The 27,943-nt window shown below is 50.6% G+C and overlaps 10 protein-coding genes across 10 annotated transcripts; 3 read left to right on the plus strand and 7 right to left on the minus strand.

Moving 5' to 3' along the window:
* Positions 1–187: 187 nt before the first annotated feature.
* Positions 188–3,180, plus strand: T310_9551 (Voltage-gated chloride channel; the record flags this gene model as incomplete). Its single annotated transcript, XM_013467992.1, has 8 exons — positions 188–372; positions 427–645; positions 754–968; positions 1,006–1,133; positions 1,194–1,346; positions 1,400–1,514; positions 1,569–1,660; positions 1,714–3,180. 8 exons carry the CDS (start codon positions 188–190, stop codon positions 3,178–3,180), a joined length of 2,574 nt encoding a protein of 857 aa, XP_013323446.1.
* Positions 3,181–3,502: 322 nt separating this feature from the next.
* Positions 3,503–4,518, minus strand: T310_9552 (Pyrroline-5-carboxylate reductase; the record flags this gene model as incomplete). Its single annotated transcript, XM_013467993.1, has 2 exons — positions 3,503–4,389; positions 4,452–4,518. The coding sequence occupies 2 exons, from the start codon at positions 4,516–4,518 to the stop codon at positions 3,503–3,505; spliced, it is 954 nt and encodes a 317-aa protein (XP_013323447.1).
* Positions 4,519–4,867: 349 nt separating this feature from the next.
* Positions 4,868–9,754, plus strand: T310_9553 (YagE family protein; the record flags this gene model as incomplete). The annotated part of the gene is made up of 8 exons (XM_013467994.1): positions 4,868–5,023; positions 5,082–5,644; positions 5,700–5,809; positions 6,164–6,857; positions 6,897–7,440; positions 7,761–7,839; positions 7,907–9,628; positions 9,678–9,754. The coding sequence occupies 8 exons, from the start codon at positions 4,868–4,870 to the stop codon at positions 9,752–9,754; spliced, it is 3,945 nt and encodes a 1,314-aa protein (XP_013323448.1).
* Positions 9,755–10,784: 1,030 nt separating this feature from the next.
* Positions 10,785–11,739, minus strand: T310_9554 (uncharacterized protein; the record flags this gene model as incomplete). Its single annotated transcript, XM_013467995.1, has 2 exons — positions 10,785–11,243; positions 11,359–11,739. The coding sequence occupies 2 exons, from the start codon at positions 11,737–11,739 to the stop codon at positions 10,785–10,787; spliced, it is 840 nt and encodes a 279-aa protein (XP_013323449.1).
* An 857-nt stretch (positions 11,740–12,596) lies between these two features.
* T310_9555 (Mitochondrial phosphate transporter Pic2) lies at positions 12,597–13,797 on the minus strand (the record flags this gene model as incomplete). Its single annotated transcript, XM_013467996.1, has 4 exons — positions 12,597–12,648; positions 12,711–12,834; positions 12,892–13,572; positions 13,701–13,797. The coding sequence occupies 4 exons, from the start codon at positions 13,795–13,797 to the stop codon at positions 12,597–12,599; spliced, it is 954 nt and encodes a 317-aa protein (XP_013323450.1).
* Positions 13,798–14,970: 1,173 nt separating this feature from the next.
* T310_9556 (uncharacterized protein) lies at positions 14,971–16,655 on the minus strand (the record flags this gene model as incomplete). The annotated part of the gene is made up of 3 exons (XM_013467997.1): positions 14,971–15,686; positions 15,925–16,483; positions 16,596–16,655. 3 exons carry the CDS (start codon positions 16,653–16,655, stop codon positions 14,971–14,973), a joined length of 1,335 nt encoding a protein of 444 aa, XP_013323451.1.
* A 978-nt stretch (positions 16,656–17,633) lies between these two features.
* Positions 17,634–19,917, minus strand: T310_9557 (F-box and WD repeat-containing protein; the record flags this gene model as incomplete). The annotated part of the gene is made up of 4 exons (XM_013467998.1): positions 17,634–17,843; positions 17,947–18,658; positions 18,712–19,340; positions 19,420–19,917. The coding sequence occupies 4 exons, from the start codon at positions 19,915–19,917 to the stop codon at positions 17,634–17,636; spliced, it is 2,049 nt and encodes a 682-aa protein (XP_013323452.1).
* A 1,312-nt stretch (positions 19,918–21,229) lies between these two features.
* Positions 21,230–22,602, minus strand: T310_9558 (ZIP metal ion transporter; the record flags this gene model as incomplete). Its single annotated transcript, XM_013467999.1, has 3 exons — positions 21,230–21,410; positions 21,476–22,444; positions 22,553–22,602. The coding sequence occupies 3 exons, from the start codon at positions 22,600–22,602 to the stop codon at positions 21,230–21,232; spliced, it is 1,200 nt and encodes a 399-aa protein (XP_013323453.1).
* An 890-nt stretch (positions 22,603–23,492) lies between these two features.
* On the plus strand, positions 23,493–25,219 carry T310_9559 (Histone acetyltransferase; the record flags this gene model as incomplete). The annotated part of the gene is made up of 4 exons (XM_013468000.1): positions 23,493–23,508; positions 23,583–23,858; positions 23,932–24,196; positions 24,247–25,219. 4 exons carry the CDS (start codon positions 23,493–23,495, stop codon positions 25,217–25,219), a joined length of 1,530 nt encoding a protein of 509 aa, XP_013323454.1.
* Positions 25,220–25,827: 608 nt separating this feature from the next.
* T310_9560 (uncharacterized protein) lies at positions 25,828–27,624 on the minus strand (the record flags this gene model as incomplete). Its single annotated transcript, XM_013468001.1, has 3 exons — positions 25,828–27,270; positions 27,341–27,411; positions 27,480–27,624. 3 exons carry the CDS (start codon positions 27,622–27,624, stop codon positions 25,828–25,830), a joined length of 1,659 nt encoding a protein of 552 aa, XP_013323455.1.
* Between the last annotated feature and the right edge of the window lie 319 nt (positions 27,625–27,943).

Raw genomic sequence — 27,943 nt, forward strand, 5'->3', positions numbered from 1 at the left:
TCGGGAGCTCACCGCCTTCGATCTGATCGGCGGAACCGGACTAGCAGACTTATCGGTTATCGGGCCGGGTCAACTACCTAGCTCCCTGTCAGCCTGCGGAACCTTGGAAGCCGATCAAGGCCATCCATCGAGTATGGCAGCCAGGTCCTGCAGGCTCTGTGTCCTCGATGTGCTCGGATGACAAGCCATGTCGGTGACAACGCCTGGCTCAAGCGGTCACGGTCAACAGACCTTTCCGCAGGATGTGTACGGGAACGAGGGACGAGACATTGACGGACACGATGATTCCGACAGCGACGATCCCGTGTTGAGGCATCAACGCGACGAGGCACTGTTCGCTGACGATCCGCTTGCACAGAGCCCTGAGGACCCGTGAGTCAAGATTATTATGCATCTGGCTATGGCTGCTTCTAATCATGTCTCTAGCATTTCTTTTAAGCGCAAACAGAAACGGCCCGCTCGTTTCCGCCTAGGGAATCTCTTCTCCAACAGCGCCGGCGGCTCACCCCCAAGACCTAATCAATCGACGTCCCAAGTCGCAAGAGAGGATTCTTTACAAGGGTTGTCCAGTTCCTCCGGGTTTCATGGGCAGTCCACTACTCACGGAGGCATCGACGGTTTCAAAGAAGGAGGACCGCTAGATTGGTATGTGGAAGGGCCAGGTCGAAGGGTGGGATATGACGATCTCACGGCCATTGATTGGATTTTCGAGTATACAAAAGAACGACAAAGGAAGAGGCTACTTTATTCCAGCGGTCAGGGGCTCCTAGGCCATTTCCGCCAATTGCTCGACGCGAGCCATGTCTGGGTGGTGCTTGTCGCGACGGGTGTGGCAGTCGGAATCATCGCAGCATGCATTGATATCGCAAGCGATTGGTTAGGTGATCTAAAGGCCGGATACTGCAGAAGTGACAGAGGAGGCGGCAAGTTTTATCTCAATAAGAATTTTTGCTGTTGGGGCCATGAAGGTGACACACGCCTATGCGACTAATATTTTCTCTCCAGCGCTAATGTCTGCCCAAAATCCAGAATTTTCGCAGTGTATTGGCTGGACGTCGTGGAGTAGAGCTTTGGGAATAAATTCCGCTGGCGGAGCATATGTGGTCGAATATATTTTTTTCGTTGTATTCTCCGTATGTGCTCTCTCCGCACTTGCTTGCTCCTGATGATTTCTAACATTTTGAGTGGAAAAGGTGCTTTTTGCTTCTTGTGCGAGCATCCTCGTCCGCAATTATGCACCATATGCAAAACATAGCGGAATTCCGGAGATCAAAACGGTGCTCGGGGGCTTTGTTATGCGGCGGTTCATGGGAGCATGGACCTTGGTAATTAAATCGTTGGGTCTGGTATGATCTCTTCTATGCCTTTAAAGTCCCGTTCACTACTTACGCTCAAATAGTGTCTTGCTGTCGCCTCTGGCATGTGGTTGGGGAAAGAAGGTCCACTGGTACACGTTGCTTGTTGCTGTGCAAATCTGATGATGAAGCCATTTGACGTTTTAAATAGCAATGAAGGTACGGGTAGTGCATATGATCATTCATAATTACTCATGCTGAAAAATTTTACAGCAAGGAAACGGGAAGTTTTGTCTGCGGCGGCAGCAGCAGGCATTTCCGTTGCCTTCGGAGCTCCCATCGGCGGCGTTCTATTTAGCTTAGAGGTATGCCTGTTCAAGATAACGTCCTTTTCACAGTTTACTCTAACTGTCATTAGCAATTGTCGTATTATTTTCCTGATAAGACCATGTGGCAGAGTTTCGTATGTGCTACGGTCGCCGCAGTCACTCTGCAAGCCTTGAATCCTTTCCGCACTGGCAAGATCGTGCTCTACCAGGTCACCTATACCCGGGGATGGCATCGGTTCGAGATCCTCCCGTTTGTGCTCCTCGGCATTGTGGGTGGTCTCTATGGAGGCCTATTCATCAAACTGAACATGAAGGTGGCAAGATGGCGCAAATCGCGAGGTTACTCTAGTCCGGTCCTCGAAGTAGCACTAGTCGCCTTCATTTCAGCAATGATTGACTTTCCAAACAAATTTATGAGGGCTCAGGCGTCTGAACTCGTCTACTCGTTATTTGCCGAATGTTCGACTTCTACAGACGATCAACTGGACCTTTGCAAGACAGGTGCTGCATCTGCTGGTGTAATTGCTCTCCTCCTCCTTGCCGCTGTCTTGGGCTTCTTCCTGGCATCCGTAACTTTCGGCCTGGAGATCCCTGCTGGCATCATCCTCCCTTCCGTTGCTATTGGTGCCCTTTACGGCCGCGCTCTCGGCATCGCGTTCGAGATGTGGCAGACTGCCTACCCGGACTTCTTTCTCTTTCGCAACTGTGAGCCTGACGTCCCGTGCATCACTCCGGGAACATATGCAATCATTGGCGCTGCTTCAGCCCTAGGCGGTGCTACCAGAATGACGGTCTCAATAGTGGTCATCATGTTTGAGCTGACCGGCGCCTTGACCTATGTGATCCCCATCATGATTGCAGTTATGCTTTCTAAGTGGTGTGGTGATACATTTGGCAAACGAGGCATCTACGAGTCGTGGATCCATCTCAAGGAGTATCCGTTTCTGGATCACAGGGACGACAAACCGCCGCCAGACGTCCCGGTTCACAAAGTCATGACGAATATTGATGATCTCACTGTGATTCCTGCAGTTGGTCATACTATCGAATCTCTTAGAAATCTTCTGGCGAAAACATCTTACCGCGGATTCCCTGTGGTGCTTGACACGTCTAATCCAATTTTGCTCGGTTATATATCCAGGACGGAATTATCCTATGCCCTAAAATCCTCCACGTCACCCACTAACCTACCTCCGGAGACTCAGACTCTTTTCGTTCATCAACCGTTTGCCGACCCGCTGGAGACGCTCGACCTTCGACCCTGGATGGACCAGACTCCTATTACTCTTAACAGCCACATCAGCTTTTCGATTGTGCTGAGCATGTTCCAGAGACTTGGCTTACGCTATGTGTTATTTGTCAACAAAGGCATTCTTCAGGGCCTGCTCACCAAGAAAGATGTTTGGCTCATACTCAACGGAGCTGAGACTCGTAGAGAGAAGGGCTTAGGAGATGGAGTTTTAAGGGAAGGCAATGCCGCAGAAGAGATGGGTTTGCTAGCCAGTGACGACGGCAATAGTGTGATTAGCCCCTTGGAGAGCCGTCAATCACTCTGAAGGCTTATTGGGTTTGCTTTTGTGTTGTATAGATCTCTGTTTGAAAAGATATCCACCATATGACTGCTTAATGTCATGATCTTCACTTATTTACACGTACTCCACTGTAGAACAATGTTCTGGTCGACCCGGTCTTCGGAAATTGGAAAATGGCCCGAAACGCAATCATCAAGGCTACAGCATGTTTGTGTCGTGGAGAGGACAAGAAACTTAATGGCTTTCTTTCTTTCTTTCTTTTTTCTTTTCGGGAAAAATCAAGATACAGGGAGAAAACAAGGATTTCCCAACGTCCTAAGAAATACACCAGTTTTCAACATCGAGTCTACCACCGGGTACCATTAACACCCTGGACGCCTTTCCCGAGCTGGCTCGCAACAACAGTTGCTTCTCTAACAGAACGCGCCAGGCTCCCTCTGACTGCAGCCTCCTCGAGGACGAGCAGTCCACCGATGGTACACCCACCAGGGGAGGAAACCTTCTCTTTAACAATGGCGGGATGTTCGCCATTCTGAATCATACTAACAGTGCCCTGCATAACTTGACAGGCCATGAGCTGTGCCGTGGCGCGCGGCAGGCCCATTGCCACAGCCCCATCCGTGAGTCCTTCGAGGACCAACGATACGAAGGCAGGGCCAGAGCCAGCTAGTGCGGTACAAACATCCATCTGGGACGGCGGGAGATGGACCACCTTGCCAATGCGTGTGAAGATCCAGGAAACCAACTCATTCCACTCAGAAGGCAAGGGAACCTCTGGGGTGCCAATAACAGTCATCGACTCTCGAACCATGGCTGCGGTGTTGGGCATAGCGCGTACGACCGTGCATCTCTCCGACACAGGAACCAACCCGTCCGGATACAAAGTATCTTCCACTTGCTTGACAGAGACTCCGGCCAAAACACTGATCAGCAACTTGCCCTTCAGAGCCTCCCGGATACCAGGGGCGGTCAACACATCCTTAAGCATATAGGGTTTGCAACCCAGAAGAACGACATCGGCTTCCTGGACGCCTTTGAGGTTTTCTTTCTGGAGGACTGTTACGGGAAATTTGGGGTAAACGCTGACGGCATCTTGAATGCGCTTCGCTGATTCAGGCCGCTGTACGCATGCTATAAATCTCGTCGGAGGCTGAAAAGAAGGATTCTGTATTTGGTTCTCTGTTTCCGAGAGAGAAGAAAGGATTCCCGTGAGGATAGCAAGACCCAAACTCCCTGCACCCTCTTGTGATTAGTGACATCTGTGTTTCTGCATTCTGACCACTGCGCTGTCATACCGCATCCTAGGAAAGTGAGAGTCTTCTCTGATCCATCACGGCCATTGGTGGGGCCCTGGGCAGACATTTTCTTTAGCAGTGCCAGTAAAGCAAACGCCACAACAAATGGTAATAAGTGGCCCCTGAAATATTGTGGTTGCAGAAAACAATGTCTTATCGATCGCTTCTGTCTTCACTTTTTGTCACTCTGACAGTCCAATCCACAATGCTCCCCAGATTCGGGCGGCGTTCCGATGGCGGACTGGAATCCCCACTTATTCTGCCCGCCAATGCACTCACCGCCTTACAGGAAGACCAATAGCCGCAGCGTACCCCGTTCGCCGCATCGGAGCATCAGGTAGCTTTTCCCCCTCAGCTTCAGTTGTGCAAGCAACTCACCACCTTTGCTTTTGTTGTTGTGTCAAACAATTTCCATCATGACAGATCCGTTTGAAGTGCGCATGCGCTTCACAGCGCAGCTCCAACATCTAAGTGCGTCTGTCACATCATCCCAGAAAGCCGCCCACTATGCTCTCAAGTACCGCGACATGGACGAGGATCTTCACTCGTGTATTCTAGAACAGCTCGAAAGGGTTCGTTCCACTGTACTCTACAAGATGGAAGACTAAGCGTCTCTAACGGTTTCCCCAGAATAACATGAACAACAGAGCGAACATCATGTATTTCATCGAGCATTTCTGCGAAATGGCCACGAAGGAAAACCACCTTAACTACGTCCGGATGATTCAGAGGGATATTCTGCGCGTGGTCGATGCTGTTGCGCCAGCAGACGGGTCCGGTGCTGCCAACGTCAAACACGTCCGTCGGGTCCTCCAGGGTCTACAGAACAAGTCGATTCTCTCTGCCGAAACCGTGGCGGAGATTGACGCCGCTCTCAAAGAGCGTGAAACGCACCCCTTACACCTGCTTGACCTTGAACCTGCGGAGGGACAGGATGCCTCGGGGAAATCGAAGTCGGGGACCCCGCGAGGGTCGAAAGCCAACGGTATCATGCGTGTCGATAAAAGGCAGATCGAGCAGCGGATTGAAGAGGATCGAGAGCGCAACAAACGTCTACGAGAAAGCATGTGGGCGGTGAGCGGTGACGACCGAGGCGAGTTTCGGAAGTTCTGGGACGAGGGTAGTGATACGGGGGAAGATGATTATCTCGGAGCCGAGGAAGAAGTCATGGAAAGGAACCAAATGGTGGCTGTGTGAGCCATTGGCTTTTCTGTATTTTTCTTGTTCCTCTTTTTTCTCTCTCTCCAGGTCTTTTTTTGCAAGTCCTGTCTGGCTACAGGGTATTTCGGAGTTATGGGTCATGAGAACGGCTGCTATGGGAACTGGCGTGCATTATTTACATACATTACGGAATACATGTATTTTTCTGGCCTTTTACTAGAGTGTCAAGGTGTTTGGTGTTACCAGGGATAATCCTCACAGATACCAAGACTTCAAGGCATTTGGTCAATATGTGTACGGACGCTGCAAACAAATAATGCTGAGCGTCAATGCCACTTTTGTCAATTAATGTCTGTATTCGTATCTGCAATTACCGTAGTTTTTATACAGACGGAGTAGGGTTACCCTTCGGTGAAACGTAAACCCGGGTAGTCGCGAGTGGATCCACGAAGCGGTGGGTTTTTTGATCTCCGCTCCGGAAAATAAAAAATACAGCAGCAAGTTTGCAGCGGCATACCGCCCTTTCTTTTTGCAGTACTGGGCTTAATTAGGGCTGTTTGCAATTGACTTTCGTTTTTTTGGTCGCCCTATGTTCTCGCAATTTTTCACTGCGGCAAAGGGTCTATTCGCAACGCAGGACTCCGCCCCAGACGTCTCATCCGCCGACTCTCTTGCGGCCTCCACGAACGGACCCCAAAATCAATCGCCTCAAACTTCTAACATGGTGACTGTTACAAGACAAGGGCAGATTTCGTCCCCGGAGTCTGGGGATTCTCCAAAGTTGAATGACTCTGGCATCGCGAACGGAAAGAGGAAGGGTCGCCCGGTTGGCTCAGGCAATACGGACGGTCAATCCAACAAGCGGAGGAAGAGAGAGTCCTTGGAGGTCTCCGAGCAACACGATTCTCCTGACATACCAGAAACACAAGATGTGAATGGTGGGGTGCAGACCGGCGCTGTCGATGGAGTGGAATCCCCCAGTGAGGAAAAATTACAAGCCTCACAAAACAAAGATCAAATTGCAGAGGAGTCCGCATCAGCTCCGAAAAAGTCAAATCACATTCGATTTGGAAGCGAGGAACCCGACGAACCAGTGAACATGGTGGAAGAGGAAGTTGCAGAGACTCAACAAGAAGAGGAGGAGGAGGAAAGCGATGACGATGAGGCACCTGAAGCCATCGATAATTCTGCCCAGTTGAAGGCACTAAAGGCTCAAACACAGAAGCAGGAAGAGGCTAAAAGGAGGTTTGTGCTGGTCTAAGACTACACGAATTGACCCATCAGGCTGACTGCTTTCAGGGCCGAACTTCTGAAGAAAGAGAAAAGAAGACAGTTGGATGAACAGCTCAAGTTACAGGCCAAAGCGTCGGGCAAGAAAAAGAAGGAGTCATCAGTGGGATCGCGAACGTCCGAGCATAAATCAGCTCCAGATGACTCGGTTTCCGAAAGCACCGCAACCCTTCAAGGGTCAGTCGCGAAGGAGTCGGGCCGCCTTACCCTCCCTGCACTTCTCCCTGACGAGATCTTGAACGCGGAACCTGTTGCTAGGCCTCCAACGCCTCCACCAGAGTCAGGCGACCTTCAGCGGAAAAAGCCCCAAAAACTCAAGTTTCTTGAGAAGGCGGAGAAGCCACCCAAAGATATCCATCGTGGTGGTGTGACCATTCGGGTTCTAGAGGACCATTCGTCCAGCAAGAAAGCGACGCCCACTCTACCGCCGAAGATGTCCAAAGCAGGACGCAATATACGAGAGGCCTGGATAGCTGGCCAACGCAACAAGAATAATCTCAACGGTCTCAGACGGGTCCCTGGGGGCCCTTCGAGCTTTGTTCGCAGCCGATGAGACGATGCCAAAAAGTAATCGACGCACAATTCTTTTTTCGACCTGTTCCAGTTCAAACGTCGTCTAGACTCAGTCGATCTGTCATGTGACAGCCGCTACGACACCGGTTCCTGCCTTTAATACTCTCGGTGACAGAGAACAGCAGGAGCTCAGGAAGCCGTGCTATGACGAGCACTTGATCAGGCGACGCAGAATGAAATAGTCGCCAGGATACTCTATCGGATCATCCAGAGGAAGCGAGCCTTCTTCTAACTTGTGTCTCTTAGGCATTCTGGTGTAGAGCTACATGTACTGGGTACTGGTAGTTGTGCGACAAAATGAGATACCCGGTCCTTCAGCCAAGCCTGGTCTGTGCAGTTTTGAATAATTCCATAGATAATGAAAGTACATAGTTGCAATGTGCTGTCTTTAACGACCACATAATGTAGCGATTCCGTGAGCTTGCTTGTAGTTCCTAATGCGGGCCGCCGGGCCAGTGCACGTGCGGAGAGCAGCAGTTCGCAGGCGGCAGCACCGTCTGGGCGGGTCCGAGCTCCGTCAAGCCCCAAGCAAGATACGCTGGGCTGTTCTTCTGGATCTGCAGCGCTTAACAGGCAGGTTCGGTCCCTTCGTGCTGTCAATGGAACTGTCCTTGAGCCGGCCTCTCTCTCCATCGCCTTCATCTCCCCCAATGCCACAGCGACCATGGCGACAACAGAAACCTCTCCGCTCTTACCCCAATACCAGCGCTCTGGCTCCTCGACTACGTCACCGCGGGCAGACCGTCCGACTCGAACGGTGACATTCAATCCTCTCACCACCATCAGCACCTACAATGGGACATCAACTTCAGATTCCACCGTCCGGCCCTTGCAGACGGGCTCGCCTCCCGTATCGTCCAGTGGACAGCCCATGCTGTCTGCCTTGAACAGCAAGCTCCGCAGGCGGAATAGCTATGGCGCGCCCTACAATACTCCGAGTACTGCCCCAGCCGCCCCTAAGATCGGACCGCAGAGGACGACGAAGAACGCACAGAAATTGAAGCTTCTACCTGATCCTGTGACCGGCGAGGAGGACGAGTTCGTCGACGACACATTCCCGCGTGATGTCTACTCGCAGCTCACCCGCATCAAAGAACCCACAGCAAGAAGAGACGCGGCAAGGTTAGGTAAAGCGGATCGCGATCGCTTACCAAGGGTGACGGCGTATTGTACTGCGAATTCATACCGGCTGGACGGCGTCATTCGATTCCTCAAGTCCAGAGCAAAGACTCGCGGGGCAAATCCAAAGCTCTACGATGAGTGCGTCTACTCGCCATACAATTACGACTACGAGGCAAGACAGGCAGAAACATCATCGCAGGGAAAGAATGGGCGGAATGCAGATGCCATCCCGCCATCGAAACCGCAGGGCGAGCGCAGATATTCTGACAGCGCTGTGGAGGTTGAAGACAACACGAAAAATAGACGGGAAGACTTGATCGATCTTAGTGATGAACGTGCCGAACGTTCAAGAAGTGCAGAATCGGTGCCGTCTTCCTCGGAAGTAGATGAGCGACTGGATCTTGACACCACTGTTCACACCCCCGAGATTTTCCTCTTCGACTACGGCACGGTCGTGATTTGGGGCATGACTCCGGCGCAAGAATCGCGCTTCCTGGCGGATGTGTCCAAATTTGCGACATCGATCCTGAGCCCTGAGGATACCCAAGTCGAGAACTTTAATTTCTACTATGCGCGTGATTATCAAGCGCGCATATACAACGATTTCATCTCTCTCCGCGAGCCCCGAAACCACATGATCAAGCTCGCCATCTCTCATGCATTGTCACAGTCAGTGAAAACGTCGCTTTTCGAGGATCTCGTCTCCGAAACCATCTCCAAAACGGCGCCGCTTCCCGCTCAGATTGCGAAGACAGGGAGCGTCAACATGACCCGGCGACAAATCAACATGCAGATCGGGGAACTTTTTATCCTACGCATCAACATCCACTTGCAAGGATCCGTGCTCGACAGTCCGGAACTCTTTTGGGCGGAACCACAATTGGAACCAGTCTATCAGGCCGTACGGAGTTATCTGGAGATGGACCAGCGGGTCGGCCTGTTGACGGAACGGCTAGACGTGATTGCGGATCTCCTGGCAGTGTTGAAAGACCAGCTGACCCACCGCCATGGGGAATATCTAGAATGGATTGGTAAGCGATTTCCATCCTTTCGACTTTCCAGCTAACATTTCCTGCAAAGTAATTGTCCTAATTGCCGCGGAAATCCTCGTCGCTGCGATCAACATTGTTGTCGATTTGTATGCCGGAGTTGAGTAGACAGAGTCTGCTTTTATTTGTTCGACCTTTTCATTTCGGTACTCATATCTCCTTGTCTTTCTCATGGATACATTGGGTATATCTCGGGTCAGGACAGGTTATATTCATCCGCCCAGTTATACCACGTCCGAAATACACATCCATACATCATACATACCATGATGGTCAACTCGGAATGACGAGTTTGTTTTGCTCATTGGTCCATCCTCCGTTGAGACGGACGAATTGATTGTTTCGATCATGGGTCAATCAATAATAATGAACTTTGGGTGTTCAATATCCAATATCATCATTTCAAGGGCCACTGCATTACACTCTCGCCCCGCATAATTTGTCCTTGTTTTTTTTTCCCTCCTTAGCATTCCAGGCGTACTAATCATCCTCATCCTCCCCATCACCACGCATCTACTTAGGTAGGCAAGGAACAATGGACATGTGGGGCTGTATTCTACTGTACTGCTAGATGTAGTTTTTGTGTGTTTTTGTATGTGTTTATACTTAAAGAAGTACAAGCAAAAGACATACTTACTTGAACATTAATTTCTGATAGTTCATCTCTCCTTATCTGTTTCTCTCCCTCCTCTCTTTTCTTCAAGCACGAAAGAATAGAAAGGGGGGGAAATGGATGCACAAACATACTTAACTGTCAAGCAGAATCATCATGAAAAAAATAAATAGCTAGATGCTAGTATACAATCAATACAATATACAAATAATAAACACATCGTCATTATCATCATACCTTGCCTCATCCTTCCATCCTTCCTTCCCATCCCATCCTAGTTTGTTAGTTTGTTAGTTTAGTTAGAAGAACGACTCTCAAATCAGACAGAATAGGATACTGAAATAAACAGAACAAAGCAAAGCAAAGCAAAGCAAAACATAACAAACAGACCCCATTTATGCGTCGAAAATACTGGGAATCATTTCAGTTCAGTGCCTAGGTAGGTATCTATCCGGATATTCTTTCTATCCTCTCCTTTTTTTGACTCTCCCCGTTCTAGAGTTCTACGCCAGCAGCTACCTTTTTTTAAGGCTCCCTCTTGGGCTCCTTCTCGTCGACTTCCATGGCTGATGGATGAGCAGCAGCGGCGGCAGACGCTTCAGCGGTATTGTGCGTCTGATGGTCTGTCGAAGGGGCTAATGCACTACCACCACCACCAGCGCCGGCACCAGCACCAGCACCACCCTGGTGGGCGCCGGCGGCGGTAGCGGCGGCGGCAGAGCTGTTACTGCTGGTCTGCACGCGGAACGAAGACGACAGCTGCTCCTGCGAGGGAGCAGGGGCGATCGGAGGAAGAGAAGAGGAGGCCCCGCCGGCGCCGGCTGCATTAGCGGAGGCAGAGGCGGAGGCGGATTCGGTGGTTTCGTTGTTGGTGGTGGTATTGACGTTGTTATTGTTGTTGGCGGCCGTCTCCTCCGCCTCGAGCTCGTCTAAATTGAGGTTGGGCTTGCGCGAGCGCTTGACGCGGAGAGGACGTTCTTGGGGCTGTGTTGAACGGAAAGCAAGTCAGTATCACGGTGGATCACGTAGATACAATGCAATGGATATAGTGAAAGAAAGAATGAGAGGGGGAAAAAAAGACGGCTCCAAGGAAACGTACCGTAGGAGGCTGCTCCTCCGAGCTCCCTTCCGTATCATCATCCAGATACCCCGCACCATTGTTATTTCCAGCACCAGCAGCCGCATTGTTCAGCGCAGTGGTGCTGGAGATGATCGCGGCCGCGCGCGCCCGCAGCTCCGGATTCATCCCCGCCTGCGCCTCCTCGATCATGCCCGTGACCTTGGCCAGGCGCTCCAGCAGGATGCACGACTCGAGCCGCATCTTCTGCACGTACTGCAGGCTGCGCTTGTTGCGGTTGCGGATGTTGTCGTTCTCGGCCTCGATCTCGTTCAGGCGCTTCTTCAGCGCGATGCATTTGCGTTTGTAGGCGGCTTCCACGCTGGGTGGGTTTGGGGGAGGAGGGGCCGTGCTGGTTTCCATTTTTCTTTCTTCTTTCCAGTATTATCTCGTAAGAGAGGATATGTATTGATCTGATAGATCTGGGAGTATCGAGGGAGGAGATGAAGGGGAAAGTAAAGTCGCTAGTTGAGGTCGATGTTTCGGAGTGACGTTGCTTCTAGGAACTTATAAGAAGCTGGGTACTTGGGAAATTCACTCAAAGAGCACCATAAATCGAACAGAAAAAGAGAGTCTTGACAGACGAGGTCGAATAGCGGAGACCTCCTGCCAATCAATAGGTAGTCGATCAACCGGCGGGCGACGCTCCAACCTCCTGTGGGTAAGACTATTCACTTTCCGAAGCTTTGATTAGCGACTAGCTCATCCAGCGACAATTAGATGGATAATAACTCGTACCTTCTTGAGCAGTGAGATCTGCCGCCCAGCTCTGGGATCAGTCGTCACTAATAGGAGGCAATTGAAGCTTCGCAGGCAAATGTCATGATAATGAACCGATTCTGCCGGCGACCGACATAATTAGATCGCGCCGAAGGAAGGCGGTGAAAGGGTAGCACTACTCCGTAAACCGTCAACACCAATACTGCCTTTGCTTTACTTCTCGTCCGTTGTCTTTACATGCGCAATTAATTAATTAATTAATTCATTGATTGGTTATATGTCTGTGAGATGCTATGTATTTTATCTGAGCAGACTGAATCGAAACTAGGCATACTGACTGGTCTACCTAAACCCCCGAGATCGAATCGCACGCAACAACTGATAAAGTTGCTGTTCATCGCACAAGAAAATCCGAACCAAAAAAAAAGTTTCCAAAGAAGACAGATTGCGAATTCAGCGAATAATCAAGTGAACTGAGACGTGTTCATCGAACTTTACGATTAGTGACCGCCAGTCGTGGGAAGGCCAAGGAACACCTTGAAAGAGTCATAGCTGCGAGAAGCGATCATTATCAGCCATATTCGTATGGACGATATCGACGTTGCCTCACTTACATCAACCATTGGAAGCCCGTCAAAGTTCCTAGCATGACTATTCTGACGGCGAGACCGTTCCACAGCCCCGTGAAACCAATGTTACCGTAGATCCTTGACACGGCCGTCATGGCGGATTCCCCAGCTGAAAGAAACGTCAGTATGCTCGTTGAGAAAAAGGCTCTAGAAAGGACACGCTCACCCTTTCGGTCGGCATTTAGCTTGCTGACCATGACATCTGCAGGATGGCTGACGATGGCACAGAGAATACCAGCGAGATAACCACCCAGGAAACTGATTCCAGTCTGCACGGCCCCGCTGTAGCTCTCCTTGGGCTTGCCCAGGGTCTTATAGATCAGGTTTACCGTCTCCTCAAAGGTAGCGAACTTGGTCATCGTGTACGGGATCTGCCGGGCCCAGAGCGGGTAGAGACCCTTGTACAGCCCGCTGATGCCCTCCTGAGCCACGACCTTGCGCCATCCATCGCAGAGGGTATGCGCGTAGGGAGGGAGCGTCGTCTGCATGCGGACCTTGACCGCTTCGTACGGGCAGAGCGCGACATCCGCAAGGAACTCGGCCGATGCGCTAGCACCGAGGAAGACCAAGGTGCGGTTGCAGTTGGGGAACAGCCTCTCACCATAGAGGTACTTGAACACCTCATAAAAGCCGTATTTTCCTGCTCCCTGGAACGAGTAACCCACGAAGGTCGGGGACCAACCGAAGAAGACGCCACGCAGGCCTTCTTTGGCGTAGATCTGGCGCCATGCGGAGACGTTGGAGGTGTAGATGTTGGGATCAACCTGACGACGACATTTTACCAAGTCAAGGGGAGTGATGGCCGTATGCGTTGGTCCTGTGTCAATCATCAGGCCCGAAATATCACCTATGATTCCAGCAACACTTACCGCAGGCTATAATAATGTATCCACAGAAGAGTCAACAATTAGCCTCTTTGTTTTCGCAACATTCTGGGACAGTTTCCAGGATATGATATAAAAATCTCCTACTCACCAATAACCCCTCCCAGAGCACAGCTCCAGAAATATTTCGCGGAATACGGCTCGATCTTGCCAAAGGGGAGCTTCCTCTTCTCCTGCACCGCAGGCATGGTGTTGGCGTTGATATCGCTCGCCTGCCCAGTCTTCGATTCTCAGTGAGACTGCTGACACGTGCTTATTGTGTTCCAGTCAATGGGTTATAATAAGTAAGTACTGTTGTCGCAGAAAGAGGAATCAAAAAACAAGTACTCCCTTCTTTCTTTATCAGTGAAACAATCAACCAAAGAAACAAAAGACGAGACTAGCCTTGTTATATATATGCTCGCGATAAGAACAGCAGTAAGCAGTAACTACGTCAGACAGCAAGGTTCCAAGAAAATATATATAAATTACAGATCATGTACTGTAACTATGGCCCGTACGACACAACAGACAGGGTTGCATCTATTATCGCAGGAGACGGACTGAAAGAGATTATTTTTTTTTTGAAAAAAAAATACCCTAACCTATCTCATACCTATTACCACTTACCAGGTCCATTGTCTTTCTCGTCAAGACATTCAATAATGGCTATTATGGCTATTGTTTTCTGTATTTAGCTGCCGAAGGCTTCCGGGAACGGCAATGCACGGTCGATGACATTATTGAAGGCTTATCGATCGATCGTGGCCGTCCCGTTCGCGGGGAATACGGACTAAGACCCGCAAGGTAACGTTAACTATGCAATCTTATTAAGCGTGACTAAGAACATAGGTATGTTGAATACCTAACTCTCGTTCGTTAATTATAGCTACTACTGTGCTATTCCAATGAGAATCCTAGGAAATAATCGATACAAGCTACACAATAACAATACTGCTTACTACTGCTTATTATCAGCAATCTATCAATTAATTATATAAATTGATGCATGCGGGATCAGCCCAACCAATGCATTTTCATTTATATACATACAAATTTTGAGATCCACTCTACTTCCAACAAACAGGACGAACCCCATTTTGAGGACGATATTTTAAAGAAAAACTATAAAAAAAAAGAATAAAAAGAATCAACGATCGAAAGGCAGCTGGACTCGCGAGGAACCCCGGACAACCCCGGGCGTAAGACTGCAAATACCGATTTCTCTTGTTCCAGAAAGAGATCCCACATTTATTTTTAAACCACAAGCTCGCTAATTCTGGTGAGTCGTAATGTCGCACAGATAAAATTCTGAATGCCGTGTCTTTCGTATGAGTGCAGTTGAAATCCCAGGAAATGTACCGACACCCAGACAAGAAAGATCAAGGTTCAATTGCATCAGCCAGCCGAGATGCCAACTTGATTCCAAGAATCGACCCAAGCCGCTGCAATGCATTCCTAGCTTGACGCTTTTGCCTCGGGGTAGAGTGATTGTTGGTACAGATGCCCCATAATGGCCATATTAACTCGTACCCCTCTATCGCTCGGAGCCGTGAGTTGTTGCGACGCTCTCCCAGTCCTGACGAATTGCTGGCTGGCTGGGCTGGATTCCCCATCATATCAACATCTCCCAATGTAAATGGGATGCTCTTGCATATATCAGAGATCAGGTCGCGGATCATATCAGATGGTGTCACATCGGCAGAGACATCGTTGACTTCATCTTCTGGGTATTCGCCAGGCAGCGACTCGACCATTTCATACATATTCTGGATCATACTCTGCAGGATGATCCGTGCAGACCGATAGAAGTTCCAGAGAGAGCCAGTTGGGACATCAAGGTATGTCAGCAAAGATTCCCCGGGCATCGAGTACACAACCCTGGGGAGCCACTCATGAGGAAGATTTCGACACCAGCGTCCCAATTCCGAATCCAATGTCTTTGCGTGCATGATACGGAAATGAAAGTGTGCTCTGGTCACGGCGCTGTCGACATTCTTTGCGGAGAGCGGACACTGAGCATCCAGCACCAAACGACTTATTTTCGTCACAGTGGACATTAACTGCTGTAATGGATCCGAAGGGTCAAAGAGTTCAACTAGGGACCCTAAGTCTATTCTCGGGCGATTGCCCAAGCCCAGAATCTGGATTTGCTGTATGTCTTGTGAGCATAGCGATGTCACCAATGACCATGTATACGGATACACCTACCAATTGTGCATATGCAAAATTGAAGAGACATCGGCTATACTTCCCATCAAGTCTTCTTTGGCTGTGGAGTCTCGCAAAAAGCTCAAAGCCTGCCGTATGGGAACTGTGAAGCCCTCTTCGCTCACCATTGATGTCCTCGAAAATGGCGAGCAGGAGGATCGCAGCGAGCGTTTCATCCTTTGCTGATTCCGTGGGGGACGCAAGCGCCTCACGAAGGCCACGCAGCGCCATCCCATACCTCTTCCTCGCCTGGTAGTCTAGATGAGAGGCATTGGCTTCATGGGCGAAGGCGCTGAGAGCTACCGCATCCACGGCCCATCGCAAACATAAGGAAGAACTCCCTGCCACCTCATTCTCCCGGCAGAGTATGTATAGAGCTGGAATAGACTCTAAAATGCCGAGAGCACCATCAGACTTCTTTGGGATCGTATATTGGTCAAAGAAATAGCAGAGTGCCCGGTCTTCCCATGTCGCATCAGCAAGGTATCTTAAACGAGACACCAGTGAGGTATTCTCGGAAAGAGTCGAATCGGCGAAACTCGAACTGCCTTTTCTGACCGGACTCCTCCATCTTCTGAAATGGGCAGTTGCAGGCTCATTCTGGAAGACGATTGCAGGCCGATATCCAGGACACTCTTTCCCATACACGAAACAATTCCGGCAGCCAGGCCTAGCCTCATCGCACTGCAAATTGAAATTAATTTCAATCTACCATGTGAATATCAACTACGACGTAGATAATGCAGACATCTAATGTGATGGACGTCATGTAGCACGAGAAGACCGCTTTACCCACCTTGATCTTCCGCCGGCGACACAGATAACATCCAGTGCTTGGCTTACCGTTGTAAACCATTGTCTCGAGCAATTCCTATCAGTGCAAAGGTTTGTATGCCTTCATTTTCGTCTCCAACATATGAGCAGGATCTGTTGTGTTGGGGGTCTGGGGGGCTTTGACGCCAAATCTGTTGAGGCGCTGTGCTGGCTTCCTGATGGGAAACAACGATATCCAGAGCTGCATATTAGCAGTCCTGCTCTCTTGAATTTTTCTTGCAGTTTATATGATGCATGCTAAGTCCACAGTTGTGGAGTGAATCTTGAGGTGCTGAAAGGAACAGAACATGGTTCCCTCTGTATCGTCCACTAGTAACAAGCCTCTTGACTCTTGAATCCGAAACAAGGAGTTCTTGCAGGGATTAGTCATCCCCTCAGCAGCCGTAATTAGCAGTAGAAACTGTAGTAACTGCATTACTTACATTCGACACTTAAACGACCTTAAACGACTCATCTCGCGCGTTAAATAATACCTGGTCGTTTGGGACCAAGAAGAAATCTAACGTTTCAGATCCAATGCATTCCTGAAACACATAAGGACAAGCCCCATGTCTCTACTCTCAAATGCTATCTGATGCTAAGTCGGGCATACAATAAGCTATTGCACTGTCTGCCATGCTAGACGTTCAGATAGCCGTCATAGAAAGAACTCCGCGCCGGACTGGACATTATATATTCCGTCGTGGCGAGAGAACACACATATTATCCAACCCGTTCCAAGCAGGGTATCATAATCCTGCAACATGCAGAGATCGAAGCATGGAGGGTAGTGCTAACATAACCAAAAAAAAAAGAAAAAAAAAGGGACAGCAGTATTGTTCAGAAAACAAACATTATGCATAAATGCTCCAGACATAAGTAGGGACAGATTTTCAAAAGAAAGCTCAGATAAGGCCGCTTGGAAACACCAGATCCCTTCATAAATGCTGCAATAGACGCAAACGACACAAGATGACAGGAATATTAGACAAGCTACGCCGCCGACTCCGTGAGCTATGCATCAACCAATGGGAGCATCCGACATGGGCTGATCGCCATCCTCTGCCAGCGATATCGTCGGCGGCGGATCCGACATTAGCGCTCTTTGCCTGCTGCTTTTATCGCCAGATTTACCATCCCTAGTCGGACGCAACCCCGGCGTGCTAGAAGCGCTTTCGATCACCACGTTATCGTCAAAGAGTTCTTCAGCAGGTGGAGAGAAAGACCAGACCTAATAGGCCAGTTAGCAACAGGATAACTCTCAAAACAAATACAAGGCTGGGGTACAGGGAAGGGAATAAGAAAAGTTGTCAGAATGGAGATACCCAACTTACCTCCATGACAGTGCGACCTGACCGGCTCGCCATGATCACGGCTTTCTCTTCCTCAAATGCCACTCTCCAAACTGCGTCTGCAGGCGTCGACAACTCCCTCAGCAGCTGGCCTGTTTTGAGACTCCAGACCTTCACACGGCCATCGCTACCACCGCTGACGATGCGGGTGCTGTCGAATTGAAGACTAGTCACGCTATTATCATGGGCAGCCAGCCGGTGGATCGGAGCCATCCGGGTCAACGACCAGACACGAACGGAACCATCTGATCCCCCGGTGACTAATGTATCACCTCGCATCTGTAGCTGCCCGACCAGAGAAGTATGACCCTGCAAAATCGCCTGGCAGTGACCGGTGTGTGGATCCCATATCCGAACGCTGGTGTCAAGACTACCCGTCGCGATTCGCTTGCCGTCAAAGGCGATTGCATAGATCTGGCTGAAATGACCAGAGAGCGTCCGCAAGCAACGCCCTTCGGAAATACTCCATATCCGGGCGGTCGTGTCATAGCTTCCCGAAACTACCAGGTCCCCGTGGATTCCAAGGCACCTGACACTAGCCTGGTGACCGACCAGGACGCTTCTGCACATTCCGGTGGAAAGATCCCAGATTCTCAACGTGGTATCTCTTGAGCCCGAGATGGCGGTATTTCGGTCGGCCATCTTCAAGCATCTCACCGTAGATGTATGGCCTCGCAACAGATGGAGACAAGCACTAGACAATGCTGTCAGTCTTCATACACTGGTTCAGGTCCGAAGGCAACCTACCCAGTCGCCATGTTCCAAACCCGCACTTCCCGGTCACAACCACCGCTGACCAGGATGTCATCCCACGGAACCATAGCCCACACGCCCATCACATGCCCCTGAAGGGTCTTCTGGTTTGCTCCATTGGTGTCGTAAACATGGATCTTTGCGTTGTCTAAAGCGACGACAATGTACTTGGGAGTCAGGTGCAAGCTTGTCACCACACCTTGGTCCGGGGTAACATGTCTTTGTGTGCACCGTCCACCCTTCCTCCATGCAGACTCGACCATGTACTTTTGCTTGAAATGCGTTCGGTACGAGGACGGCTGAACCCGTCGCTTCCGCGTTGGCGTACTCGGCCAAGAAGACTCCATGGACAATTCGCTGGACGTACCAGCCATACTATCTGTAGCGGATGACGTCGACTTTCTCCGGAAGCTATGAAGAGAGGTCTCCGAACTCCTCGCGGAAGAGTTCCCATGGAAAGGGTCGACAAAATCGCGTTCGTCGTCCGACAGTCTTCTGCATGCATACGAATGTTTTTCACACAGATTCTTCCATGTTATGTCATCATTGAGAAGCTCGTGCCACCGCTTGGACACCTGGGAAGCTCTCGCAAGCGTCTTGGGATCGTCGATGAAGGAGAGGACCTTATCCAGATGATTTGTAATTAGCACATATACTATAGCTTCCACGGAGGGAGGACCTCCAGAGAAATCATCGCCTTACTCTCAAACACAGTTCATTTGGAAAGACCTGGAAAGGATCTTTCCTCAGACGAGGGCTCACAAAGCTGGAAACAAAGCTGAGTTGCTGGTTGTCGCACAGATTCAAGATGTCGACCAGGAATTTTTGCTTCTGAGCACTGCTCAGAGAGCTAAAACGTATCCGGGCGTTCAGGAGCAATGTATCGTCGTCATCTTCAGAAGACTGCCAGCTGGAAGTCCTCTGATGCGGTGTCGGACTTGGCGCGGGAGTCGGAGGGGAAGCCGGCGTAGAGGAGAGCAGACTGGTGTGCAGAGGAGAGCTGGATTTGTTGGGAGTCGGCAACGGCTTTGGGTGAGAGCTCGAATGATGCGAGTGTAGGCTTCTGCTCCCTGATATCCGGGACGGAACACTCGTGAGCGGCTCAGGGACACTGCGAGGAGTGGTGTCGCCATCTGCAGTCTCTCTCAACGAGGCTCGCCGCTGGCTCAGGGAGCGCGGCGGCGTATACCGCGCAGCCATGGCTTGGTCGACTGGTGTACGCAGCAGAAGAGGTTTTCTTCAGTCTTCGGTCTTCAATGCAAGCTCACAGCCCTTTGTATGCCCACAGCAGCCCTGTCTGAGACCGGCTGGGGGCATCAATATCGAGGTCGGGACGAGATAGAGAGGAGTTCCGAGTTGGGGAAGGTGGGCGGCTCGCCGAACGGGGTAGGTTACAGCAGAGAGTCAGGGGAACGGAGGCGGAATCTTCAATCGAGGCAGTGCGCGAGAGGCCATCCGACAGGAAGCACGGGGTATTTCTGAGCTCTGATCCGGACGGCCAGAGCATTCGAGCTGCACGCTGGGGAGATCGCCGATGGTCGGGGCAGGCCACAGACCAGACTCTGCGAAGGGCGCTCGGCATCCAGCTGGGATGGGGTCGGTCAAGCCGTCTTGGGGAGGCCGCCTGACCGCGCCAAGCACGACACCAGCCTGCTCGCTTTCGAAGACGGCCGCTCCCACGCCCGTCTGCAGTCAAGCTCGCGCCTCTACAGCACGCCTGCAGGGGCCCATGAGGCCCAGGTCTGCATCTGACCGACTCTCATTGTCTCCTGCTTGCCTGCGCCTTTTTATATCGAGATGCAGATCCACCGGGGTCGCAGGTGGGAACCCGGCAGCATCTCCGCATCGTGCGACACCGCTGCACACAGGGCCGTGGCAACTAGCTCTGCCTGCACCTCCTTTCAGCAAGATCAGCACTAGTTGAGCGAGAACCAGACCTGTGCATTGTTCCGTCTAACAGAAGAGAAGCGCTGCAAACTGCAAAATGCCCACCAGAGTAATGTGGCTGCGGACATCGCCTGGCCAGAATCGTGCTTGCTGCTCACGGTTGTCAAAATTAGATTAGGCAAACGCGCATCACTCGGTGTCTATCAGGACCTTGCCTGCGGCCGGAACTCTGGACTGTTGTTCCAGGTCCTTGGATGAGTGCCTTTGGTAGAAGCCATCGAACCGTGGAACAGATTGCAGTTGAACAAACGGTTGCATCACAGCAGGCTCCGATATCTTCAAACAGTCTCTAGATTCTACAAAGTGAAAAAGCCATCTCATTATTGATTCAACAAGCACTATACATAAAAGCTAGGTCGGCCCAATCAGAGACTGCATCTGCAGCTATGGACCCCACGAAGACACGTTGGCTCGAAGAAAAACAATAAAGCTCGGATAAAATCTCTCTATAAAAACAATGATTTGGGGGAGCTCGATATCTTGCCCCGCAAGGAATCCTCCCACAAAAGAACCTATTCTAGTCGGGTACAGAGCGTATTCGCACACTGGTAACGATGAAGCCACCTTAATGAGCATGACCGATTTGCAAGAATAACGGCAAGAGCATGCCAATAATGGAGGCGATCAGGTCTCTCATGGATCCCTTGGGCCGTTGTGTATCTCTAGACTCTGCATAGCCGTTGCTATACGAATCGTATGAGGAAGGACGGGGTGCGTTTTCCTGCATAGTGTGCATGGCCACATACCTTGAGACCTGTTAGTTTACGGGGCCTTGACGTTCAGGCGTAAAAGCAAAATAGGAGGAACTCACAAAAATGTCCCGGCGGAGAACAACAGTAGCATGCCAGTCCGCCATCGGGTTGCTACCTCATCCCCGGCCAAGCCTGATCCAACAGTTTGCACAAAGACGAATGTCAACAAAGCTCCCACCGGTGCTGCTAAGCTAAAGACCAACAGGTGAGCTCGAGCACTTCGACTAGAGAGGCCTTGCTTCAGCAACACCGACGTCAGCCCGAATGAGGCGGGCGCCTTGTGAACTAGAAGAGCAAGGAAGATGATAAAACTCAAGTTCGTATTGGACCCGGACGCCCCGAGTGCGATGCCATCGGCAGCCGCATGAATCACAAGTCCAGTGGTAGTCGCAAAGCTGTGGCTGCGTGATGAGGGGCTATCCGGCTCCAGTAGTCCTCCATCCCGGGAGGGTGAAGCGCTGCGTCGCAATCCGGATCCTAAGTTGTCCAGCGAGATATGATATGGTGGCCGTTTCTGCTTCGAGGGGGATGCGAACCCAGGAAGCTTGTCGATTAGGTACATGAGAATAAACCCGCTAATGAGGGCGACACCTATCCAGGCGTGAAGAGAGCGCTCGTTATCCTCATGCTCATGCTCATGAGTATCGCTTTCGGAGTCCTCATCCCTCGCTTTGTGCTCCTGTAGCTCTGTATGGCCGACATCAGATCCTAGAATATGCACCTCTTCTGGCTGGGTCGGTGTAGATGGTGGGCTTGCCGGCATCGAGGGCACTTCGGGGATAACTGGACCAGGCATGGCATTCAAATCTGCCACACTTGGAACTGTCCTCGGCAGAATAGCATGGGTATCCTGATGCTGCCATCGTACATCCAGCGCACGCGCGTGAAGGCTTTTTTGAATACGATGGATGTCGGAGCTGTATAGTGTCTCAATTCCTTCGGGTATGATGACGATTAGAGCAGTCCCAACCAGGACACCCATACCAAGCGATGAAATAAATCGCAACTGCGACGGAGATAATGCGAAGCTAAGCGGTAATGAGCCGACAAGGAATGACCTGTTCCGAGGACGCGAACCGTCAGCCATATAGTCATAGAATCGTTGCAAGCAACAGGCTCATGTCTGTATTGCTCACGTTACAGCCATCACGATGCCCAGAATGAGCAACGTGAAGAGGCCCTCCATGGTTGCTTCGTGCTCCAAATCTTCGCGCCCTTTCTTTGTCTAAAATCTCCAGAGCATCGTGTCAATTCCGGACAAGTATCCTCCAAACACCCAAGTAAGTTTCCCCCAATGTTTGGCCCTCAAAATGTCGCACAATTAGAGAAAGGGGATAGCAAGCAATCAGTGAAGCTTGACCTGCAACAAAATTAATAGGTGAATGAAGAAGCATCAAAGCCTGTCGCGGCTCCAGTGTTGAGGAGACATGTGGTTGTACTCTGTACTGCACAGGGGTTTGCAGTATATACCTAGTGAGCCAGATTTGGCGCAAGCGCCAAGAAACGGTCATATCTGGGCGCTAGCCAATGATCTACTTTGCACCCCAGGTATCCTGCTATTGCATATTAATATTTAGATATAGAGTACACCAGAAAGCATTATATTCATTCTAATTCTACGAAGACTATGTCTTGCGCCAAATGTAATTGCTCATTCTCCGTTGCTGTAGTAGAGAGAATGCCGTATAGCAGCCATTCTGCACATTCATCATCCGTCAGAAAATAATGGGTGGAAGAGACATCCACAGTGAGGCAGGTATACTTAGTTGCTTAACAAGATATAGCCCATCAATTAAGGCAGGAATGGCATATTATATTAAAGAAAAGATCCATTTCTGTCGATATTTTTGTATATTGGGGTCGTGGTAGACATCTGGTTACTTTGTATTCACGTGACCACAGGGCCACGCTAACCACAAACAGCCATAGTAGTGGAACTGCATCCCGCAACGCGGTCCACGACGCGCCTGCAAAGCAGCTCCATCCCTCTCGGTCGATGGCGCATCCCATCGCCATTGTTGCTACGATCAGATCAATAATCGAGTCAGCCGAATCTGGCCCAGACGTGTCATCACAATGGCGAACGAGGATTGTAAGGAATTTTCATACGATTCTGCCGCAACCCTTTCAATCGTTTCCCGACTGACGAGGTCACTTCCTATCTAGGGTCCTGCGACGCCAATGACGCCGTGCAGCTTACCATAGTCCAGCCTGGCGAAAAGAAGCCCACGACGATCGCTACCTTCCATCCGCAATTCACATATCCCATCTTTGGTGATGAAGAGCGCATATTTGGTTACAAGGGCTTGATCATACGGCTGCGGTTCGCGGCGCATGATTTGCGCTCTCACGTGCATATTTCGTATGATGAGAAGTTCAAGGCCGTTGGAGATACGGCAGCGACGGATCTTAACAAGACGCTGCGCGATTGGATTTCAGAATGTGAGTCAATGACGATCAGTTGCTCTCTTGCCTCCCGTTCGATATCTTGACTAACGTATCTGAAATCGTCTAGCTGCATTTATATCCCTGCCAGAATACGAGAAGGCGGTCCAGAATGATGAGAATGCCAAGGATTTCGTGCCTCCTGGAAAGCGAGTTCATACTTATACGACAAACGGAAGAAATTATGAGATTTGGGCGGGCTCGCTTGTGGAACCAGACGTTCGAGCCCTTCTCGAGCGCGCTCAAATATTCGTCCCTCTATTCATCGAAGCGGGCACCCCTCTAGCGACGGATGACCCGGAATGGACACTTGAGAGATGGACGGTCTACTTTGTGTAAGTGAAGTCGTAGGTTCCTAAGGCGCCAATTGCTCACTGTCGTGCAGATATGAAGTTGTTACCCCGCCAACACCTACTGCTTCGAAGTATTCCATTGTCGGGTATGCGACGACCTACCGCTGGTGGTTCTACCATAACCGTGAAGGGAAAACACACCCCACAGTTGGAAACGGGCCATTCCCCTATCCAGAGCAAATCAAGTTCTCCGAGCTACCGTCCCGGCTCCGAATAGCGCAGTTCCTTATCCTTCCCCATCACCATCGCTCGGGCCATGGTACCCAACTCTACACCACTATTCACAAGGTCTGTGTCGAGGATCCTACTATTATAGAACTGACTGTGGAGGACCCGAACGAAGCCTTTGACGAGCTTCGTGACGCGGCTGATTATCATATCCTCCGCCCGGAATTCCTCAAACGGGATTTGAATATCAACCCCAACCCTTATCCTGCAAATACAGGCAAGAAACGTCCGCGTCTGATGCCGACTGCCGCGCTCATTCCCACAAAGACTTTGCATGAGATCCGTTCCAAGTACAAGATCGCTCCCACGCAATTTGCTCATATCCTGGAGGCGTTCCTGCTCAGTCGAATACCACTCAAACACCGTGCCGCCGGAAATGCAAACATGGCACGGCTTCTTATCAAGAAGCACAACGCCGAGGATGAGAATGACAGGCGCTACTACTGGTGGCGGATGCTGGTCAAGCAGCGTCTGTACAAGCGTTCCCGCGACGTGCTTATCCAGCTGGAGCTCAATGAGCGGATCCAGAAGCTCGACGAGACGCTGGCGAACGTGGAAGAAGGCTACGAGAAGCTCCTCGAGAGGTTCGGCAACCGAGAGGAGCGCATAGGGAAGATGGCCGAAGAGGAAGTCGATCCGAAGAAGGCGTCCATGGCGGAGGGTACTGCGAATGGCGCCGCTGGCAGGGATCGCACGAAGCGAAAGTACACGGTCATCGAGGACGATGAGGACGAAGGGGAGGGGCCGGCGGAGGCTGCAAAAAAGGCAAAAGTCTAGATGTGATGACCTTTTTTCTTTTGTTTTGTTTTCTTTCATGCCAACTGCGATCATTACGATCTGCAACGTCCACTGTGTCTTGTCCGGTGGGTACTAATCATATCATGTTATGTTATGCTATTCAGGTTATCAAACTTTTGTTTTACTAGCTTCTTCTTATAGAGCAACAATCAATCGCTCTTGGAACGGATTGCAAGCGTTAAAAGGGGGAAAAAAAAATCAAGTACTAAGAATTATATTATGCGTAATGTTTACTATAAATTAATATGCGTATTGCTATATATACTAGCCAACCTCAGGTACATACAAGTATCAACCTCACAACGACCTCACCAAGGTTGTTGTTTTAGTTGATGTTGCCATTCCATCCATCGACCAATAACGCCCAAACTATTTACCTTTTCCTCCTTCCTTTGCTTGATATCGATACACAGGTCTCTGCTGAAGATTGGAAGAAACAAGAAAAAGAAAAGATTCACAAGTAGAAGATGGGACAAGGTGGCCAGCCACCAGATCTGGAGAAAATAAAGACAGGGAAAAAAAAACCTAGTCAGTATAGATAAATGGAAGAAAGTGCCGATATCATGTCAAAAATGAAAAGCACAGGATCACGAGCGGTATGAAGGAGGGGCGCTAGAATCCAAAGTATCCAGCGTTTCCAGAGTGAGCGACGAAGTGGTTTCTAGACTCATCAAGCTGCTTGATCGTGGTGAATTCATCCCCACTGACGCGACATGAGGATTGCCGCTTATTTCTTCGTAACGAGGAGGTGGGGGTTGTCCGGGAAAACGAGCGAGATCTGGATCGTCCTCATTCCCGACGAGCTGGCCCACGAATTCGAGAACACGTCTCAAGCCTAAGATTTCGGCATGCATGGTGCCTTGCTGGGTCTCTGGGTCAGGGAGGAGATCGTCACGGGGCTGTTCGGTGCGGTCAATCTGAGGGAGACTGTGACTGGAAGAAGTGCTAGGTGCGGCGCGATGTGACCGCCCTTCCCACCATTGCCTCCATCGAAGACGCCGTGCAGCCCTGTTGTAGGCACGACGAGCCCTTCGCTCCTCGCGTCTCGCCGCGAGGTCAGCCCGACGACGCCGAAAAGTCGGGGAATTGCGGAGAATTTTGAAGGCAAGCGCGGAAACGACGATGACGAGGAGCAAAATGAAACATGATCGGAAAAAGTCTTTGGTTGGAGACTCCAAGGAGATAGATGGAACCGTGAGATAACGGGAAGACTCAATTCCGATGCCTGGGTTGTCGATCTCTCCTTCTGAACGATTTCGGGAGGGATAAGGTGATTGCAGAGATGCACCAGAAGCCGGAGAAGGACGATCGTCTGAGTTACATGCCGGGACAAGTTTCTGCGACTCCAAAGAACCGAATCGATATCTTATCGAACGAAACATCTCGGGTACCGTCTGTAACGAGACCTTGAAGATGCACCCCAAGTCTCTGCACTGTTCCCATTTGGAGGACAGAGACTGGCAGTCCTCTCTCAACAGGCTGCGGATCTTCTCTTCCTGGACCCTGATCGCATGTCGCAGCTCACGGGCCTCAGACCGGAGATCCTGCAACTTCTGGAGCTCCCGTTCGATTCGATCCTCAAGCGTGTCCGGCTCAAGCTTGTGAACGGAGTCCTGAGTGTCGAAGCGCTCGGTTGTAGGCGGATCTCGCCATGCTTCGAGTGCCAACTTATCGTCTGGTATGTCTACGACGAATGTGGACAGTCGAAGGATTTCCGGCTGTTCGGCATTCGTGAACGAAACCGTAAAGCCTACCCGGTCTTGGACAGCAAGCTCTTCGACATTGTCAAGCGTCAGGGTCAAGACCTGAGCTGTGTGCCCTGTGGGAGCGTCGGACGGCGCTTCCAAGCAGACACTGCGCCAATTCGCCGACCTTTCAGAAGTTGCTGCATCTTGAGAAGGAGCACTTGGAATCATGCCAGAGCCCGAACCTTGATTCCCATCCCAATGAACAGGCAGCTCTTTCCCATTGAGGAATAAAATGGCATCTCCGCATGCCCCCTTGGCCTCTCTGACACTCAGCTCAAAGGGCTATAGTCCATATTAGCCGGGAAAAGAAGACAGATAGGCAGACAGCTGATGGTGAGACACCAGTTCATACCCAATCGTGGTAGCTGCCTGAGGAACATCCTGAGCAAGACGCCTCAAATTTGACGGAAACACCTTGGGCATCTGTTCGCAATAGATACTATACATTAGAACCACCATGTGATGACACAAGGCAAGCCAAATGGACTGACCTCGCCACCAGACCACTGAGAATTCTTCAGTGGAGGCATTGGCGTTGCGGGTCTGGAGAGAAGGGACAGGCAATGCGTAGGCGATAGCGGGACCGAGCACGAGGATTGCTGCCGTAGTTGAGCAGCGCATAGCGTCTAGAAGCATAGCCGACTGGTGCGCGACCAATTTCAGGCTAACATCATGGAGGCAAAGTCACAGCAATGGAGGAACAGCCCTGTCCAGGTACATCCAAGCATTACTGCAGACTGATCTAGATACAATTGAGGGGGATTCCTCCGAAGGCCGAATAATAATCTACACCATCTACGGAGTAGTCCGATGCTAATATTAGCGGAGTTGAGGCTGACCAACCGCTTGTCGGCGGTGCTGGTCTCCGACGCGTGTCCGGCCCGTGGTTTTTCCGAGCTCCATTGCGGCGGGCAGCGGCTGGCCAGGGCAGGCAAGCTTGGAGCATCGCATAGAG

The sequence above is a fragment of the Rasamsonia emersonii genome, assembly GCF_000968595.1.
Source record: "Rasamsonia emersonii CBS 393.64 chromosome Unknown ctg1118621762150, whole genome shotgun sequence".
Taxonomy (NCBI): domain Eukaryota; kingdom Fungi; phylum Ascomycota; class Eurotiomycetes; order Eurotiales; family Trichocomaceae; genus Rasamsonia; species Rasamsonia emersonii.